The 17,850-nt window shown below is 43.0% G+C and overlaps 1 protein-coding gene across 2 annotated transcripts in view; it reads right to left on the bottom strand.

The window, feature by feature from the left end:
- Positions 1 to 17,850, bottom strand: part of LOC134350386 (inactive phospholipase D5-like) — a 174,407-nt gene that overhangs the window by 117,871 nt on the left and 38,686 nt on the right. For both annotated transcript variants that reach the window (XM_063055517.1, XM_063055518.1), the window contains exon 4: positions 17,090 to 17,204. In XM_063055517.1, coding sequence (XP_062911587.1) covers positions 17,090 to 17,204 — 115 coding nt within the window. The remainder of the gene's footprint in view (positions 1 to 17,089; positions 17,205 to 17,850) is intronic.

Genomic DNA, 17,850 nt, shown 5'->3' with positions numbered 1-17,850 from the left:
CAGGAGAGAGGGCTTCAGATTTTTCGATCATTGGGCTCTCTTCCAGGGAAGATAGAACCTATACAGAAGGGAGGGTTTGCTTATGAACTGGGGGGGGGGAACTAATATTCTAGCAGGATGGCTTTTTAGCGCTGCACAGAGAGGGGTTTTAAACTAGAGTTGCAGGGGGATGGGAACCAGAGTGCCAGACCAGGGAGTGAAGTGGTTGTGGAGAAAGATGTTGTTAAGCCTACAAAGCCAGGAATCAAAGGATTGATCACGGTGGGACTAATGTTCTGAGCTGTGTATATTTCAATACAAGGCGTGTGGTAGGAAAGGTGGATGATCTTTGGGCATGGATCAGCATGAAAATTATGGCATCGTAGCCATTAATGAGCCATTGGTTGCAGGAGGGGCAGGACTGGCAACTCAGTGTTCCGGGATTCCGTTGTTTTAGATGTGATAGAGCAGGAGGAATTAAAGGGGGAAGGGTGGCATTACTAGTCCAGGAAAATGTCAGGGTAGTGCTCAGTTAGGACAGACTGGATAGCTCGCCTAATGCGGCTTTATACATACAGCTGAGGAATAAGGGAGGTATGACAATGTTAACGGGATTATATTATAGACCACTCAACCATCTGTGGGATTTACAGGAGCAAATTCGTAAAGAGATTGAAGACTGTTTCAGGAAACATAAGGTTACATAAGATGATATTAACTTTCCACATATGATGCTCTATCATCCCTGATGAAGATGGTAGAGTTTGTCTTCGAAACATCAGTTAAACGATATTTGTACCAGCTGGAAGCTGGAGAAGAGTTTATTAGCATCTGTTTGTGGAATATTTAGTTCTGTGGTTCGTATAACTTGGGGGATCTTAAAGGTTTGGTCAAATATTTTTATTGTTTGTAAATGATTAAAATACTAATTTGCAGTCTGTATTTTCTGTCTCACTCACCAAATTCATGAATCCACTTCCACATTATACAAGGTAATTATGGAGAATGATAGGTCTGGTCCTCGGGCTGAGATTCTAAATTGGAGAAAGGGCCATTTTGATGGCATCACAAAGGATCTGGCAGGTGTGGGCTGGGACAGGTTGTCTTCTGGCACTGCTGTATTTGGCAAGTGGGAAGCTTTCAAAAGTGAAATTTTGAGAGTACAGAGTTTGTATGCTCCTCTCAGAATAAATGGCAAGAATGACAGGTTTAGGGAACCTTGGTTTTCAAGATACTGAGGCCCTGGTTAAGAAAAAGAAGGTGGTGCATAGCAGTTATAGACAGGCAGCAATAAATGAGGTACTTGAGAAGTATAAGGAATACAAGAGGAGACTTAAGAAGAAAGTCAGGAAGGCTAAAAGCAGACATGAGGATGCTCTAGCAGACAAGGTGAAGGAGAATCCCAAAGGCTTCAACCAATATATTAACGGCAAAAGGATTGCAAGGGACAACATTGGCCCTCTGGAAGATCAGAGTGGTGATCCATGCATGGAATCAGAACAGATGAGGGAGATCTTAAATGGATTTTTTGCATTTGTATTTACTCAGGTGACGAACACAGAGTCCACAGATATAAGGCAATGAAGAAACGAGGTCATGGAACCAATATAGATTAAAGAAGAGGAGGTGTTTGCAATCTTGAGGCAAATTGGAGTGGATAAGTCTTCCGGGCCTGACAATATGTTCCTTTAACCCTATGGGAGACTAGTGCAGAAATTGCAGGTGCCCTCACATAGATATTTAAAGCATTCTTAGCCATGGGTGAGGGGGCAGAGGATTGCAGGATAGTTAATGTTGTTCCATTGTTTAAGAAAGGCTCTAAGAATAAGCCAGGAAAATATAGGCTGGTGAGCCTGACATCAGTAGTGGGAAAGTTATTGGAAGGTATTCTAAGGGACTGGATATATGAGTATTTGGATAGACAGGGACTGATTAGGGAGAACCAAGATGGCTTTGTGCATGGTAAGTCATGTGTAACCAATCTTGTAGAGCTTTTCAAGGAAGTTGCCAGGAAAAATAATGAAAGCAAGGTAGTGAATGTTGTCTACGTGGACTTTAACAAGGCCTTTGACAAGGTCCTGCATGGAGGTTGATCAAGATGGTTCAGTCGCTCGGTATTCAAGATGAGGCAGTAAATTGGATTAGGCATTGGCTTTGTGGGAGAGGCCAGAGAGTGGTAGAAAATGGTTGCCTCTCTGACTGGAGGCCTATGACCAGTGGTGTGCCATAGGGATTGGTGCTGAGTCAGTTGCTGTTTGTCATCTGTATCAACGATATGAATGATAATGTGGTCAACTGGAAAAGCAAATTTGTGGATGACACCAAAATTGGGGGTGTAGTAGACAGCGAGGAAGACTATCAAAGCCTGCAGGAATATTTGGACCAGCTGGAAAAATGGGCTGAAAAATGGTTTATGAAATTAGGTGACAAGTGTGAGATGTTGCATTTTGGAAGAACCAACCAGGGTACGTCTTACACAGTGGCATTACAGGTAGATAGGGTCGCAAAGAAAGCTTTTAGCACATTTGCCTTCGTAACTCAACGTACCTAGTGGAATTGGGATGTTATATTGAAATTGTATAATCATTAGTGAGGCCTGATTTAGAGTACCTACCTAAAGGAAAGATGCCATTTTACAAGTATGTTGCCAGTACTTGAGGATCTGAGTTCCCGGGAAAGGCTGAATGAGTTTGGACTTCATTCCCTGGAGCATAGAATAATGAGCAGAGATTTGATAGAGGTACACAAAATGATGAGGGATATAGATAAGGTAAATGCAAGCAGGCTTTTTCCACTGAGGTTGGGTACAGCTATAACCAGAGGTCATCAGTTAAGGGTGAAAGGTGAAAGTTGAAATGCTAAAGGGGAACTTGTACATCCAGTCCCCTAGGCTAGCTTCCAATAACTTACCCAGCACTGATGTCAGGCTTACTGGCATATAATTTCCCTGTTTATACTTAACAGTCTTTCTTAGACAAGAGAACAACATTTGCTATCCTCCAATCCTCCAGCACCACACTCATGGCTAAGAATGTTTTAAATATCTCTGCTTGGGCCCCTACAATTTCTGCCCTAGACTCCAACAAGGTCCAAGGAAACACCTTGTCAAGCCCTGAGGATTTATCCAGCCAAATTTGCCTCAAGACAGCAAACACCTCCTCCTCTGTAGCCTGTACAGGGTTCATGACCTCACTGCTGATTTGCCTCACTTCGCACAGAGATAGACTCTGTGTCCATGTCCCAAGAAAACACAGATGCAAAAGATCCATTTAAGATCTACCCCATCTCTTTCAGATCCATGCATAGATGGCCATTCCTGATCTTCCAGTGGACTAATTTGGTCTCCTGCTATCCTTCTGCTCCTAATATATCTGTAGAACCTTTGGGATTCTCCTTTACTTCATGTCTGGTTTTAGACCTTCTTGATTTCCTTCTTTTGCATTTCTTATACTTGTCAAGTACCTCATTGTTCCTATCTACCTTTATTTGCTATGCACCTTCTGCTTAACAGGGCCTTAATATCTCTTGAAAACCAAGGATCCCTAAACATGTTATCCTTGCCTTAATTCTGACAGGAGCTTACAAGCACTGTATTCTCAAAATTTCACTTTTGAAGGCCTCCCACTTACCAAGTACATCTTTGCTAGAAATCAGCCTGTCCAAATCCACACTTGTCGGATCCTTTCTGCTACATCAAACTTGGCCTTTCTCCAATTTAGAATCTCAATCCGAGGACCAGATGTATCTTTCTCCATAATTATCTCGAAACGTATGGCATTACGATCACTAGCTGAAAAGTGTTCCCATACACAACTTCTGTCAACCACCCTGTCACATTCCCTGATAGGAGATTTATTATTGTATCCTCTCTAGTTGGGACTTCCAAGTACTGATTAAAGGAAGTTTCCTGAACACATGTGACAAATTCTTTCCTATCCAGCCCTTTTACAGTATGGGAGTTCCAGTCAATATGTGGAAAGTTAAAGTCACCTGGTATCACAACCCTATGTTTTTTGCAACTGTCTGTGACCTCTCTACAAATTTGCTCCTCTAAATCCTGCTGGGTGGTCTGCAAATTAAAGTTTTCGTCCCTTTCTTATTCCTCAATTCCACCCAAATAGCCTCAGTAGACGAGCTCTCCATTCTGACCTAACTGAGCACTGCTGTGACATTTTCCCTGACTAGTAATGCCACCCCTCCTCCCTTAAACCCTCCCCCCATTCTATCACGTCTGTAACAATGGAACCCTGAAACACTGAGCTGCCAGTCCTGCTCCTCCTGCAACCAAGTCTCACTAATAGCTACAATGTCATAATTCCATCCATACCCAAAGCTCATCTGCCTTTCCTAGATACTCCAGGCATTGAAATATATGCAGCTCAGAACATCAGTCCCACTTTTTGATTCCCGAAATTGTATATAGGCACCTTTCTCCATAACCACTCTGCTATCTAGTCTGGCACTCTGGTTCCCATCCCCTTGCAACTCTACTTTAACATCAGCCACCACCCCCCCAACCCCCATGCACCAATAGCAAACCTTCCCACTAGGATACAAGTCCCACTTGTACAGGAATTTCTTTGGCCAGAGGGTGGTGAATCTGTGGAATTCATTGCCACTGATGGTTTTGGAGGCCAAGTTATTGGGTATATTTAACACGGTGGTTGATCAGTTCCTGGTTAGTCAGGGTGTCAAAGGTTATGGGGAGAAGGCAGGAGAATGGGGTTGAGATGCATAATAAATCAGCCATGGCAGAGTGGCGGAGGAGAACCATGGGCCAAATGGCCTAACTCTGCTCCTATGTTTAATAGTCTTATGGCCCAAGGTGTCTTTGTATTAGGAAGGAGATATCAGCAGGTACTTGAATGCATTTGACAAGCAGTGTCGGTGTGAACTCTCAGAATGCTTCAAACCAGTGGTTCCCAAAGTAGTCAATATCACCCCCAACCCCCAGGAGCGTTAGGAGTTTCAAATGGAGAATAAAGTTAAGGGGGAGATGGAGAGGTACTTGGTAGCAAGGGGGGAAACAGAGAGATAACAGGCTTAATTTAATAAATGAATCACTTATTATACAAATTTGATCTCAGTGTCTCATAATTGATTACAATGATCATGTAATTACCTCATCTCTTGCTAACCCACCGTTCTTTTAGACTTTGCTCAAAGCGCATTATAGTTGTTGAAAAGCAATGTGATACTTCTGTATTTAGCATGTCATGAGAAATCTCGACTGCAGAAATTATATTTCCATTCAATATAAATGCACTACTGTAGAACAATTCCCATACTCTAATCATGCAGAGACGCAATTCCTGTGAATTAGGGTATGGTCTTCAATGGGGTAAAGTTTAGAATCTGCCCTTTCGAATGGTCTTGACCACATTTCTCTCACCCATGGCCCAACTGAGTTATCGCTGCCCTGTTTCACGTACCTTCAGGCAGAGTCAGGTTTTTCCTGAGCTATGATGACATCATAGCTTTCCCCGTTATTGATCACAGCGCTTGAGGTTAGAGTTAATCAATAAGCAATTGATTGTGACCATTAATCCATAACGAAAATGACAGAAGCAGACCAAATGAAACAGAAGTGTAGACAGTATAGTCTGGAGTATCTGAAATATGGATTTATACCAGCAGCAAGCAACCACCAGCAGCCAACGTGTCTGTTGTGTGAAAAAGTGTTTTTTTCAAATAAGGCAATGAAACCATCCAGGCTCTTTGAGCATTTGAAGAGAATATACTCTGATAAAGCAAACAAGAACTTGGCTTATTTTCAGTCACTTTGTGAAAACCTTCAGAAATGGAAAACACTTCAAATCATGTTTGCCAGCACTTCGCAATGAAACTGTGCTCAAAATAGCTTACAAACTGTGTTAAAGTAGGTTTGCGTGCTTCAGACAACAGTTACAACTCACGATATGACAGTGGTGAGGATCATCACCAACAACGAGATGGCCTACAGAAGGAGATTAAAGAGCTTGGGGCTTGGTGCCAGGCAAATAACCTCTTCCTTAATGTCAACAAGACAAAGGAGGTGGTTATTGACTTCAGGAGAACTCACTCAACTCACAACCCCCCTCCTTACAATCAGTGGCACAGCAGTAGACACTGCAGGCAGTTTCAAACTCCTGGGAGTCCACATCACACACAGCCTCTCATCGTACACATCATACACAATCAAGAAAGCTCACCAACACCTCCAATCTCTGAGGGGGCTGAAGAGAGCTGGACTTGGCACACCCATACTCATGTCATTCTACAGATGCGTAGTCATAAGCATCCTAACAAGCTGCATCACTGCTTGGTATGGAAAGTGCACGGCGGCGAACAGAAAGACTCCGCAATGCATTACTAGCACCAGCCTACCTGCCAAAGACATATATACAGAACAATGCTGGAAACGGGCCAGAAACATCACAAAGGATCCTGCACACCCTGCTCATGGACTGTTTTGTTCCACTCCCAACAGGGATGAGGCTACCTAGCATCCACGTCAGGACCACCAGACTCAAAAACAGTTACTTTCCCAAGCAGTAAGATGGACCAAAACCTCCACCCACTAACTCCTACACTAATTTATTATTTCCCATCAGCCCAGTGTCACTTTATGGACATACAATCAATCTATTTATATAGGCTATTTTATGTATTTATATCTATTCTGTGTTTTTTTATTATTATTATTGTGTTCTTTACCTGTTGCCCTTTTTTTGTGCTGCATCAGATCTGGATGAACTACTTCATTCTCCTTACACATGCGTACAGGAAATGACATTAAATAATCTTGAATTTCATTGTTCATTGCTAAATCTGTAAAGCCCCACACAATTGGAGAAGAATTGATTCTGCCAGCTGTAAGGGACGGTCTGAGTACGGCTTTGCACAACTGATCAGACCAAATAATTAAAATGACTCCATTCAGTCACAACACGATTCAAAAGATGAATAGATGGAAGGTCTGAGATCGTGGAAGACACATTGTGCAACATACTTAGAATCTGCTCTGAAGTTGGATGAGTCAACTTTTCCAGGCAACAAATTTTTGCATCTTGGTTATGTTCGTGTCATAGAAGACAAAAGTATGGTTCAAGAGCTGTTATTTGCAAGGGGATTAGAAGCCGATACAAAGGGGGAACCAGTATTTCAGATTGTTGAGCAATTTTTCAAAGAGAAAGATATTCCGCTCAACAACATTCTTACTTGTGCAACAGACGGGGCACCATCAATGACAGGACACCACTGTGGGGTTATTACTTTCTTGAGAAAAGCTGTACCTAACACACTTACCATTTACTGTGTAATTCACAGTAATATCTTTCCATAAAAAAACCTTAAGTGATCAGTTGTGCAAATCGTTAAATCTGTTATCTCAGCGGTAAATAAAATCTAGTCCTATGCTCTCATTTCTCAACTATTTCGAGAGCTTTGTATTGAGAATGATGAACAGTTTGAACACCTACTGTTGCACCCAGAGGTCAGATAGCTCTCAAAAGGAATTGCTCAAGAAGACTTTATGTGATTTTTGAAACTCTAATGATAAAATTCTTTGAAGATTCATTGCTACATGCTCGGTAATCATGTCAAGAATATTAGGCTTCTTTGCTTCATTGCTTCTTTGTCAGAATGGTTCACAAAATTTAATGAAATCAATCTTCAAATTGCAAGGAAATGATGTGAACCCTTTCTAAATCAAATCAATTGTCTCTACAATTCTGTCCAAATTAACCCTATTTAAGTACAACATTGGCTGTCGTGATCTCTTCCAATTTCCAAGTCTCTCCGAGTTGGAAGAGAAAGAAAGAGTACCAGATGATGATCTTCAAATATATTGCACCCACCTGTGTCAGCTGCATAAAGACATGTCAGAGAGATTTCAGCTTCACCTCTCGATCCAAATTCCAGGTCAGGTTATAAATCCATTCCTGAACACTTGTAATGAGGAATTAATGGGAAGAATGGAGCAAGAACTGATGTTGCTGAAAAATGATTTTGAGATGAAGACAAGGTTTTCTGTGCTCGGTGTCAGATGTGGGAGGTCCTGGAGTCTCCCAGACAGCCATATCTGCATCCAGTGTGTCGAGCTGCAGCTCCTAAGGGATCGCATTAGGGAACTGGAGATGCAGCTCGATGACCTTCGTCTGGTCAGGGAGAGCAAGGAGGTGATAGAAAGGAGTTATAGGCAGGTGGTCACACCGGGGCCACAGGAGGCAGACAAGTGGGTCACAGTCAGGAGGGGGAAGGAGAAGAGCCAGGTACTAGAGAGTACCCCTGTGGTTGTATTCGTTGACAATAAGTACTCCTGTTTGAGTATTGCTGTGGGGGACAGCCTCCCTGGCGGAAGCAACAGTGGCCGTGCCTCTGGCACAGAGTCCGGCCCTGTGGCTCAGAAGGGTAGGGAAAGGAAGAGGAAGGCAGTAGTGATAGGGGACTCTATAGTTAGGGAGTCAGACAGGTGATTCTGTGGATGCAGGAAAGAAACTCTGATGGTAGTTTGCCTCCCAGGTGCCAGGGTCCAGGATGTTTCAGATCGCGTCCTAGATATCCTGCAGTGGGAGGGAGAACAGCCAGAGGTCGTGGTACATATTGGTACCAATGACATAAGTAGGAAAAGGGAGGAGGTCCTGAAAAAAGACTACAGGGAGTTAGGAAGGAAGTTGAGAAGCAGGACCGCAAAGGTAGTAATCTCGGGATTACTGCCTGTGCCATATAAAAGTGAGCATAGGAATAGAATGAGGTGGAGGATAAATGCGTGGCTGAGGGATTGGAGCAGGGGGCAGGGATTCAGATTTCTGGATCATTGGGATCGCTTTTGGGGCAGGTGTGACCTTTACGAAAAGGACGGGTTGCACTTGAATCCCAGGGGGACTAATATCCTGGCGGGGAGGTTTGCTAAGGCTTCTTGGGAACCGAACTGAAGAGACTGGGGAAGAGGCGGTTGGCCCACAGAGAAAGCTTGGAGACAGTGTGTGAGGGAGGATAGGCAGGTGATAAAGAAGGGATGCGCTCAGATGGATGGTTTGAGATGTGTCTACTTTAATGCAATGAGTATTGTGAACAAAGCGGATGAGCTTAGAGCGTGGATCAGAGTGTGGATCAGTACATGGCGCTATGATGTGGTGGCCATGACAGAGACTTGGATGTCTCAGGGACAGGAACGGTTACTTCAAGTGCTGGGTTTTAGATGTTTCAGAAAGGACAGGGAGGGAGGCAAAAGAGGTGGGAGCATGGCACTGTTGATCAGAGATAGTGTCATGGCTGCAGAAAAGGTGGATGTCATGGAGGGATTGTCTACAGAGTCTCTGTGGGTGGAGGTTAGGAACAGCAAGGGGTCAGTAACTTTACTGGGTGTTTTTTTTTAATAAGCCGCCCAATAGTAACAAGGATATCAAGGAGCAGGTAGGGAAACAGATCCTGGAAAGGTGTAATAATCAAAGAGTTGTTGTGATGGGAGATTTTAATTTCCCAAAAATCAATTGGCATCTCCCTAGAGTGAAGGGTTTAGATGGGGTGGAGTTTGTTAGGTGTGTTCAGGAAGGTTTCCTGACACAATATGTAGATAAGCCTACAAGAGGAGAGGCTGTACTTGATTTGGTGTTGGGAAATGAACCTGTTCAGGTGTCAGATCTCTCTGTGGGAGAGCATTTTGGAGATAGTGATCACAATTCTATCTCCTTTACCATAGCATTGGAGAGGAATAGGAACAAACAAGTTATTAAAGCGTTTAATTGGAGTAAGGGGAATTATGAGGCTACCTGGCAGGAAATTGGAAGCTTAAATTGGGAACGGATATTCTCAGGGAAAAGTACGGAAGAAATGTGGCAAATGTTCAGGGGATATTTGTGTGAGTTCCTCGTAGGTACGTTCCAATGAGACAGGGAAGTTATGGGTTACGGTAGGGTACAAGAGCCGTGGTGTACAAAGGCTGTAATAAATCTAGTCAAGAAGAAAAGAAAAGCTTACAAAAGGTTCAGAGAGCTAGGTAATGTTAGAAATCTAGAAGATTATAAGGCTAACAGGAAGGAGCTTAAACAGGAAATTAGGAGAGCCAGAAGGGGCCATGAGAAGGTCTTGGCGGGCAGGATTAAGGAAAACCCCAAGGCATTCTACAGGTATGTGAAGAGCAAGAGGATAAGATGTGAAAGAATAGGACCTATCAAGTGTGACAGTGGGAAAGTGTGTATGGAATCGGAGGAAATAGCAGAGGTACTTAATGAATACTTTACTTCAGTATTCACTATGGAAAAGGATCTTAGTGATTGTAGTGATGACTTGCAGCAGACTGAAAAGCTTGAGCATGTAGATATTAAAAAAGAGGATGTGCTGGAGGCTCTGGAAAGCATCAAGTTGGATAAGTCACCAGGACCAGACAAGATGTACCCCAGGCTACTGTGAGAGGTGAAGGAGGAGATTGCTGAGCCTCTGGCAATGATCTTTGCATCATCAATGGGGACAGGAGAGGTTCCGGAGGATTGGACGGTTGTGGATGTTGTTCTTTTATTCAAGAAAGGGAGTAGAGATAGCCCAGGAAATTATAGACCAGTGAGTCTTACTTCAGTGGTTGGTAAGTTGATGGAGAAGATCCTGAGAGGCAGGATTTATTAACATTTGGAGAGATATAATATGATTAGGAATAGTCAGCATGGCTTTGTCAAGGGCAGGTCTTGCCTTACGAGCCTTATTGAATTTTTTGAGGATGTGACTAAACACATTGATGAAGGAAAAGCAGTAGATGTAGTGTATATGGATTTCAGCAAGGCATTTGATAAAGTACCCCATGCAAGGCCTATCGAGAAAGTAAGGAGGCATGGGATCCAAGGGGCCATTGCTTTGTGGATCTAGAACTGGCTTGCCCACAGAAGGCAAAGAGTGGTTGTAGACGGATCATATTCTGCATGGAGGTCAGTGACCAGTGGTGTGCCTCAGGGATCTGTTCTGGGACCCTTACTCTTTGTGATATTTATAAATTACCTGGATGAGGAAGTGGAAGCATGGGTTAGTAAGTTTGCTGATGACACAAAGGTTGGAGGTGTTGTGGATAGTGTGGAGGGCTGTCAGAGGTTACAGCGGGACATTGATAGGATACATTGAAAGGTGAAAGAGCAATAAAGCAATGAGCAGTTGGATTATTAATGTATAACCTAAAATTGTTGATCAAAATTGTTTTAACTGTATTAAATAAAGAAATAATTTTATTGGTAACTTTGTAGATATGAATAAATTTTGCAAATATTTGACACTGCTTTGAATTTACAGTTCCTATTTTCATTCACTCGACATCGTAAATCAAAATTCTTTATAGTTTTTAGGTAATGGCCAGAAAAGGAAAGGGGGTTGCTGGGGATGTGGTCTGGAAGGAGACAGTAACCCAAAAAAGTTTGGGAATCACTGCCTTAGATGAAGAGAGAAAGGAAAACATAATGACCTGTCATCCCAGAATAAAATATGACCTTCAGTTTCAGAGGAATACAAATAAATCCGTGCCTACTTGGCAATCTATGAGATTATCCATACTGTCATAAGTGCCTGTCTACACAGAAATTGCATCTCAGAGTTATTTCCCTTTAATTCACTGGAATTTGTCCTTTGGTTCTGACAATCTATCTAGAGATCTACCAGAGGAGATGGCCAAGTGGGACTTACGCACAGTGATGAACTACTACAAAAAACATTTGTTCTGATTTTGTATATACTACATGCCTCAGTAGTGGCGTACTAACTGAAAGGCAACATCATGTTCCATCGCAGAATGAGGGGGGAAATGAAACTGGGATTAAGGGACGATTAGTGTAAATAAGATGAAGATGGGTTGTGCAGACTCAGTGGACTGAAGGGCATTCGAACCAGAGTTGTTTTATTATTGTCGTATGTACTGAAGTACAGTGAACCATTTGTCTTGCATTACTGTTCATACAGATCAAATCATTACAATGGTGCATTGAGGCAGAACAGGCTAAAACAATAATAAAATGTAGAATAAAGTGAATCAGCTGGAGAGGAAGTGCAGTGCAGGTAGACAAAAATGTATACGGTCATAATGAGTTAGACTGTGAGGTCAAGAGTCCATCCTTTCATACTAAGGAACCGTTCAGCGGTCTGTTACCATGAGGTATGAGTCTTTGATTCAAATGCTAAATCTAGGCTCGCAGTCCAGTGAAGTATACCAGAGTGTTGCGCTGTTGGCAACGCACTGTTCAGACGAGATATTGAGTCAAGGCACTATTTATCTTCTTGGACTGTCACTCAAAAAGGCAACAATTATACCACTGTCTAAGAAGAATAATTGAGCTGCCTTAATGACTATCGCCCAGTAGCACTCACATCTACACTGATGAAATGCTTTTGAGAGGTTGGTCATGACTAGACTGAACTCCTGCTTCAGCAAAGACCTGGACCCATTGCAATTTGCCCATCACCGCAATAGGTCAATGGCAGATGCAATCTCCATGGCTTCAGACCACCTGGATAACACAAACACCTACTGAATGTCAGAATGCTGTTCATTGACTATAGCTCAGCATTTAATACCATCATTCCCACAATCCTGATTGAGAAATTGCAGAAACTAGGCCTCTGTACTTCCCCCTGCGGTTGGATCCTTGACTTCCTAACCGGAAGACCACAATCTGTGCGGTTTGGTGATAATATTTCCTCCTCGCTGACGATCAACACTGGTGCACCTCGGGGTGTCTGCTTAACCCTCTGCTCTACTCTCTATACAGGTTTCCCCCGCCATCCGAAGGTAGAGCGTTCCTGTGAAACAATTCGTAAACCAGAATGTCGTAAAGCGAAGAAGCAATTACCATTTATTTATATGGGAAAATTCTGTGAGCGTTTGCAGACCCAAAAATAACCTACCAAATCATGCCAAATAACACATAAAACCTAAAATAACAGTAACATATAGTTAAAGCAGGAATGATATGATAAATACACAGCCTATATAAATTAGAAATACTTCTCTGCAACAATTGCCTGCACTGTTCTCCGTAGCGAAAATCTCACCAAAGCACTCTCGGCAGAAACACGGCGCAAGTGCTCTCGGAAAAAACACTCTCTCCAGTAACCTTTAAGCTATGAAGCTGCCAAATCATACCAAATAACACACAAAAATACACAGCTGATATAAAGTAGAAATAATGTATGTACAGTGTAGTATCACTTACCGGAATTGGGAAGACAGCGCCGAACACACTGATGATGGTGTGTTAGGCTAAGTCGTTGGAGGTTGGGGTGGTGCAGTGGCCCCCACCCTCCGAGCAACAAACAGATACCGATCCGTGAAGCATACAGGGGTACAGTGGTAGCTGGGACGCACCCAACACATCTTTAAGAAAAAAGCCAAAATAAACAAGCTAATTAATTACGTGCCGCCCGGCACGTAAATGTTGGCCCAGATCAGAGGTGACACAATCGGCAATCGCCTCTGATCTGGGCCGACATTTACGTGCCAGGCGGCACTTAATTAATTAGCTTGTTTATTTCGGCTTTTTTCTTAAAGACGCGCTGGGTGCCTCCCGGCTACCGCTGCATTCTCCACGAATCGATATCTGTCCGCGGCCTGGGGGTTGGGGTGGTAGGACACTGGGGTGTCATCTCATCGTCGTCTGTTTCCATTGGGGCAGGCAGCTCATCTTCTCCTATGACTGCCCGCCTCAACGTCAAAGGTCGAGGTTGGTCGTCTGCAGTGGCTAATGTGGAAGGCTTGAAAAACGACAGTATGCTTGACTGCTGAGCCTCACGCATTTTTCTATAATACAGTTCTTTGTAAGCACTCAAACCATCTTGCAAATATGCCCTAAACCGATGTACCCTTTCAAAATTAAAGTCGTACTTTATCATTGCAGCGAAAATCTCATGCAGTTGCTTTACGTTCAGTTCCTGGACGATTTCACTTTCGGTCCGTTCGCTACTGCATTTGGTTTCGATTGTTATCCTCTCCTCTTCCAATTGCATCAGCTCTTCATCTATCAGTTCTTGGTTTTGGGATGCCAAAACCTCTTCAACATCATCTTCGTCAACTTCCAAAAGCCAAACTCACTTTGTCCTTGCTTCGTTCACCACGATCAAAACGCTTAATCATGTCTAGTTTTACACTAAGTGTAACACCCTTACGAACTCTTTTAGGCTTTTCCGGTACCTTAGAAATCATCTTGCAAATGGATGCTCAAAATAAATTGACATAAAGCACAGATTCTCACAGGCACGTGTTTAAGCAATGCCGGCTAGAATGCCGTTCCGAATCCGGGGGAGAGCGGCTGTTCAGGGTGCGTGCTGCCTTTTATCGCGCGCTGATTTTTTTCGTGTGCTGCTTTTCTCGTAACAGTGAAAACACCTTCTGTTAGCGAAAACAGGTAACTAATGTAGGTCTTTCGTAACAGTGAGGTTTCGTAAAGCGAACATTCGAAAAGCAGGGCACACCTGTATACCCATGACTGTGTGGCTAGGCATAGCTCAAATATCATCTATAAATTTGCTGATGATACAACCATTGTTGGTAGAATCTCAGATGGAGACGAGAGGGTGTACAGGAGTGAGATATACCAACTAGTGGAGTGGTGTTGCAGCAACAACATTGCACTCAACGTCAGTGAGACGAAAGAGCTGATTGTGGACTTCAGGAAGGGTAAGACGAAGGAACACATACCAATCCTCATAGAGGGATCAGAAGTGGAGAGAGTGAGCAGTTTCAAGTTCCTGGGCGTCAAGATCTCTGAGGACCTAACCTGGTCCCAACGTATTGATGCAGCTATAAAGAGGGAAAGACAGCAACTATACTTCATTGGGACCTTGAAGAGATTTGGTATATCAACAAAAACACTCAAAAACTTCTATAGATGTACCATGGAGAGCATTCTGACAGGCTGCATCACCATTTGGTATGGGGGGCGGGGCTACTGCACAGGGCCGAAAGAAGCTGCAGAGGGTCGTAAATTTAGTCTGCTCCATCTTGGGTACTAGCCAAGGACATTAAGTATCCAGGACATCTTCAAGGAGCGTTGTCTCAGAAAGGCATCGTCCATTATTAAGGACCTCCAGCACCCAGGGCATGCCCTTTTCTCACTGTTACCATCAGGTAGGAGGTACATCTGAAGGCACACACTCAGCAATTCAGGAACAGCTTCTTCCCCTCTGCCATCCGATTCTGAAATGGACATTGAACCCTTGGACCTCACTTTTTTAATATATGTCATTTCTGTTTTGCGTGATATTTAATCTATTCAATATACATATACTGTAATTGATTTACTTGTGTATTTATTTTTACTTTTTGTGCATTGCATTGAACTGCTGCTTCATGACACATGCCAGCGATAATAAACCTGATTCTGATTCTACAGACTTCTTGTATGAAGAGATGGACTCTCGACGTCACAATCTACAGTCCTTGTTAGAATCTTATATTTTATTGTTTACCTGTTCTGCACTTTCTCTGCAGTTTTTGCACTTCATTCTGCATTGTTATTGTTTTACCTTCTTCTCACTTAATACGCTGTGTAATGATTTCGATCTGTATGAGCAGTATGCAAGACGAACTTTTCACTGTACCTTGGCACATGTGACGTTAGTAAACCAATGTCTATGATGTTTATCAGGTATCCCTTGGCACAACTTTGAAGGCAAGTGTATAAAGATGTTTGTAACTGAGGAGATGAGTAGATTTCTATCTCAGAATTTTTTTTTATTTAGAGACACACTTTGAGTTAGCAGGCCCTTCTGGCCCAACAAATTTTAAAGTTCAAATTTCAAAGCTCAAAGTAAAGTTTATTATCAGAGTGCATATATTTCACCATATACAACCCAGAGATTCTTTTTTCTGCCGGCATACTTAGCCAATCTGTAGAACAGTAGCTATAAACTAAACACCAGAAACGGTTAACTGTAAACTAACTATGCAAATGCAGATATAAGTAAATAGCAATAAATAATGAGCATGAAGTAACAATATAACAGAGTCCTTAAATGAGTGTAGTTATCCTTTTTGTTCAACAGCCTGATGGTTGATGGTTGAACCTGGTGGTGTGAGCCCTGAGGCACCTGTAGCTTCTACCTGATGCCAGCAGTGAGAAAAGAGCATTGCCTGGGTCTTTGATGATGGAGGCTGCATTTCTATGGCAACCTTTCATGTAGATGTGTTCAATGGTTGAGAGGGTTTTACACGTGACGTACAGGGCCAAATCCACTACCTTTTGTAGGATTTTCCGCTCAAAGGCATTGGTGATGGTTACTCTGATGATTACTGGCTCATGGACCTCTAGTCCCCCTCTCCTGAAGTCTACAATCACTTCCTTGGTCTTATTGACATTGAGTGAGAGGTTGTTGTTATTATACCACTCAGCCAAGTTTTCAATCTCCCTCCTGTATGCTGATTCATCACCTCCTGTGATACGGCCCACAACAGTGGTGTCATCAGCAAACTTGCATATGGTGTTGGAGCTGTACTTAACCACACAGTCACAGGTGTAAAGCGAGTAGAGCAGAGGGCTAAGTACACATCAGTGCTCCCGTGCTGATGGAGACTGTGGAGAAGATATTGCTGCCCAATTACACTCATGAGACCAATTAACCTACTAATCCCATACTTTTAGAATGTGGGAAGAAACTGGAGCACCCGGAGGAATTCCATGAGGGAGAACGTACAAACTCTGTTACATATGTGTGGAGGAAGAACTACAATTTTACTGAGTCACATTAGTACGGTACGTACAGGGCAACCTACAGTGTGGAGCTACGAACCGGGCCTGTCGAGACTAAAACACGTACCCTCAAATGCCCGTGCCAAAATGAGAGTGCCTCCTACTTGGAGGAGGCCCAATCGATTAACAGTGCAATCGATTAGCTTCGTGCACTCACCACATTCTCACAATTGATCTGATATGATACAAACTCCTGACAGACAAAGGCAGAATTGAACCCGGGTCACTGGTGCTGTAACAGTGCGATGCAAATGCTACACTACCGTACCACCCAAGCCAATTTGCGCACATTCAGTACTTGGTGGATTTCTGTTGTTCAAAGATGGAAGAGCAACAACCATTGCTAACTGATGCTCCTAGAGAAGCCTCGCTCAATAAAGATGGAGCTACGAGACTGAAGATAATTCTCCACTTACCATTGGCTTTCAGATCCCTTATATCCCGGGACTCAGACTGAAACTTATTGACTGGGATTCGCAGGCCAACGTTACGAGACTGTAGCTGCAGCAGCTTCTCAAATATCTTTTCGCCCTGATAAAGAGCAGTTAAAAAGTCAGAGGAATGGCTTTCCAAACCTTACAAAACATCTCAGTCTCAATCCAGCACGCCCCATTTGTCCAGGTGCAATTTTTCCTGAATTTATCCCATTTTCACTATGCTTACATGTATCTCATTGTTACGAATCACCTGAGGTTGATCACCTTCCCCCAGGAGCAGACCAGGCAAGTCACATTGTTCACAATGGAGAATGAACGCAGTCACTGGGAGAATGTACAAATTCCTTACTGACAGAGGCAGGAATCGAACCCAGCGTGTTGCTGTGGTTATAGCTTTATGCCAACTGTTATGTTACCATGATGCATCCAAAGCAACTGTGTGTTAAACTCCATTATTTTACCAATTTGATATCTTTGGTCCATCCATTTCCTCGACCTACTATTTTCTGTATTGCCTGCATTGAAAAGAGTGCAACAGTCCTGGGTCATAATTATTAGCAATGGCTTGGCCATTCACATTTATACCTCCTCTACACCCAACATGTGTTTCCATTGTAACACACACAAAATGCTGGAGGAACTCAGCAGGTCAGGCAGCATCTATGGAAAAGAATAAACAATCAACGTTTTATCCCAAGGCCCTTCATCACGACTGGAAAGGAAGGGTGAGAAAACCGGAA

Source organism: Mobula hypostoma, chromosome 8 (genome assembly GCF_963921235.1).
Source record: "Mobula hypostoma chromosome 8, sMobHyp1.1, whole genome shotgun sequence".
In the NCBI taxonomy this organism is placed as follows: Eukaryota; Metazoa; Chordata; class Chondrichthyes; order Myliobatiformes; family Myliobatidae; genus Mobula; species Mobula hypostoma.
Note: the sequence above shows the minus strand (reverse complement) of the source record. Positions and strands in the feature narration are given on the sequence as shown.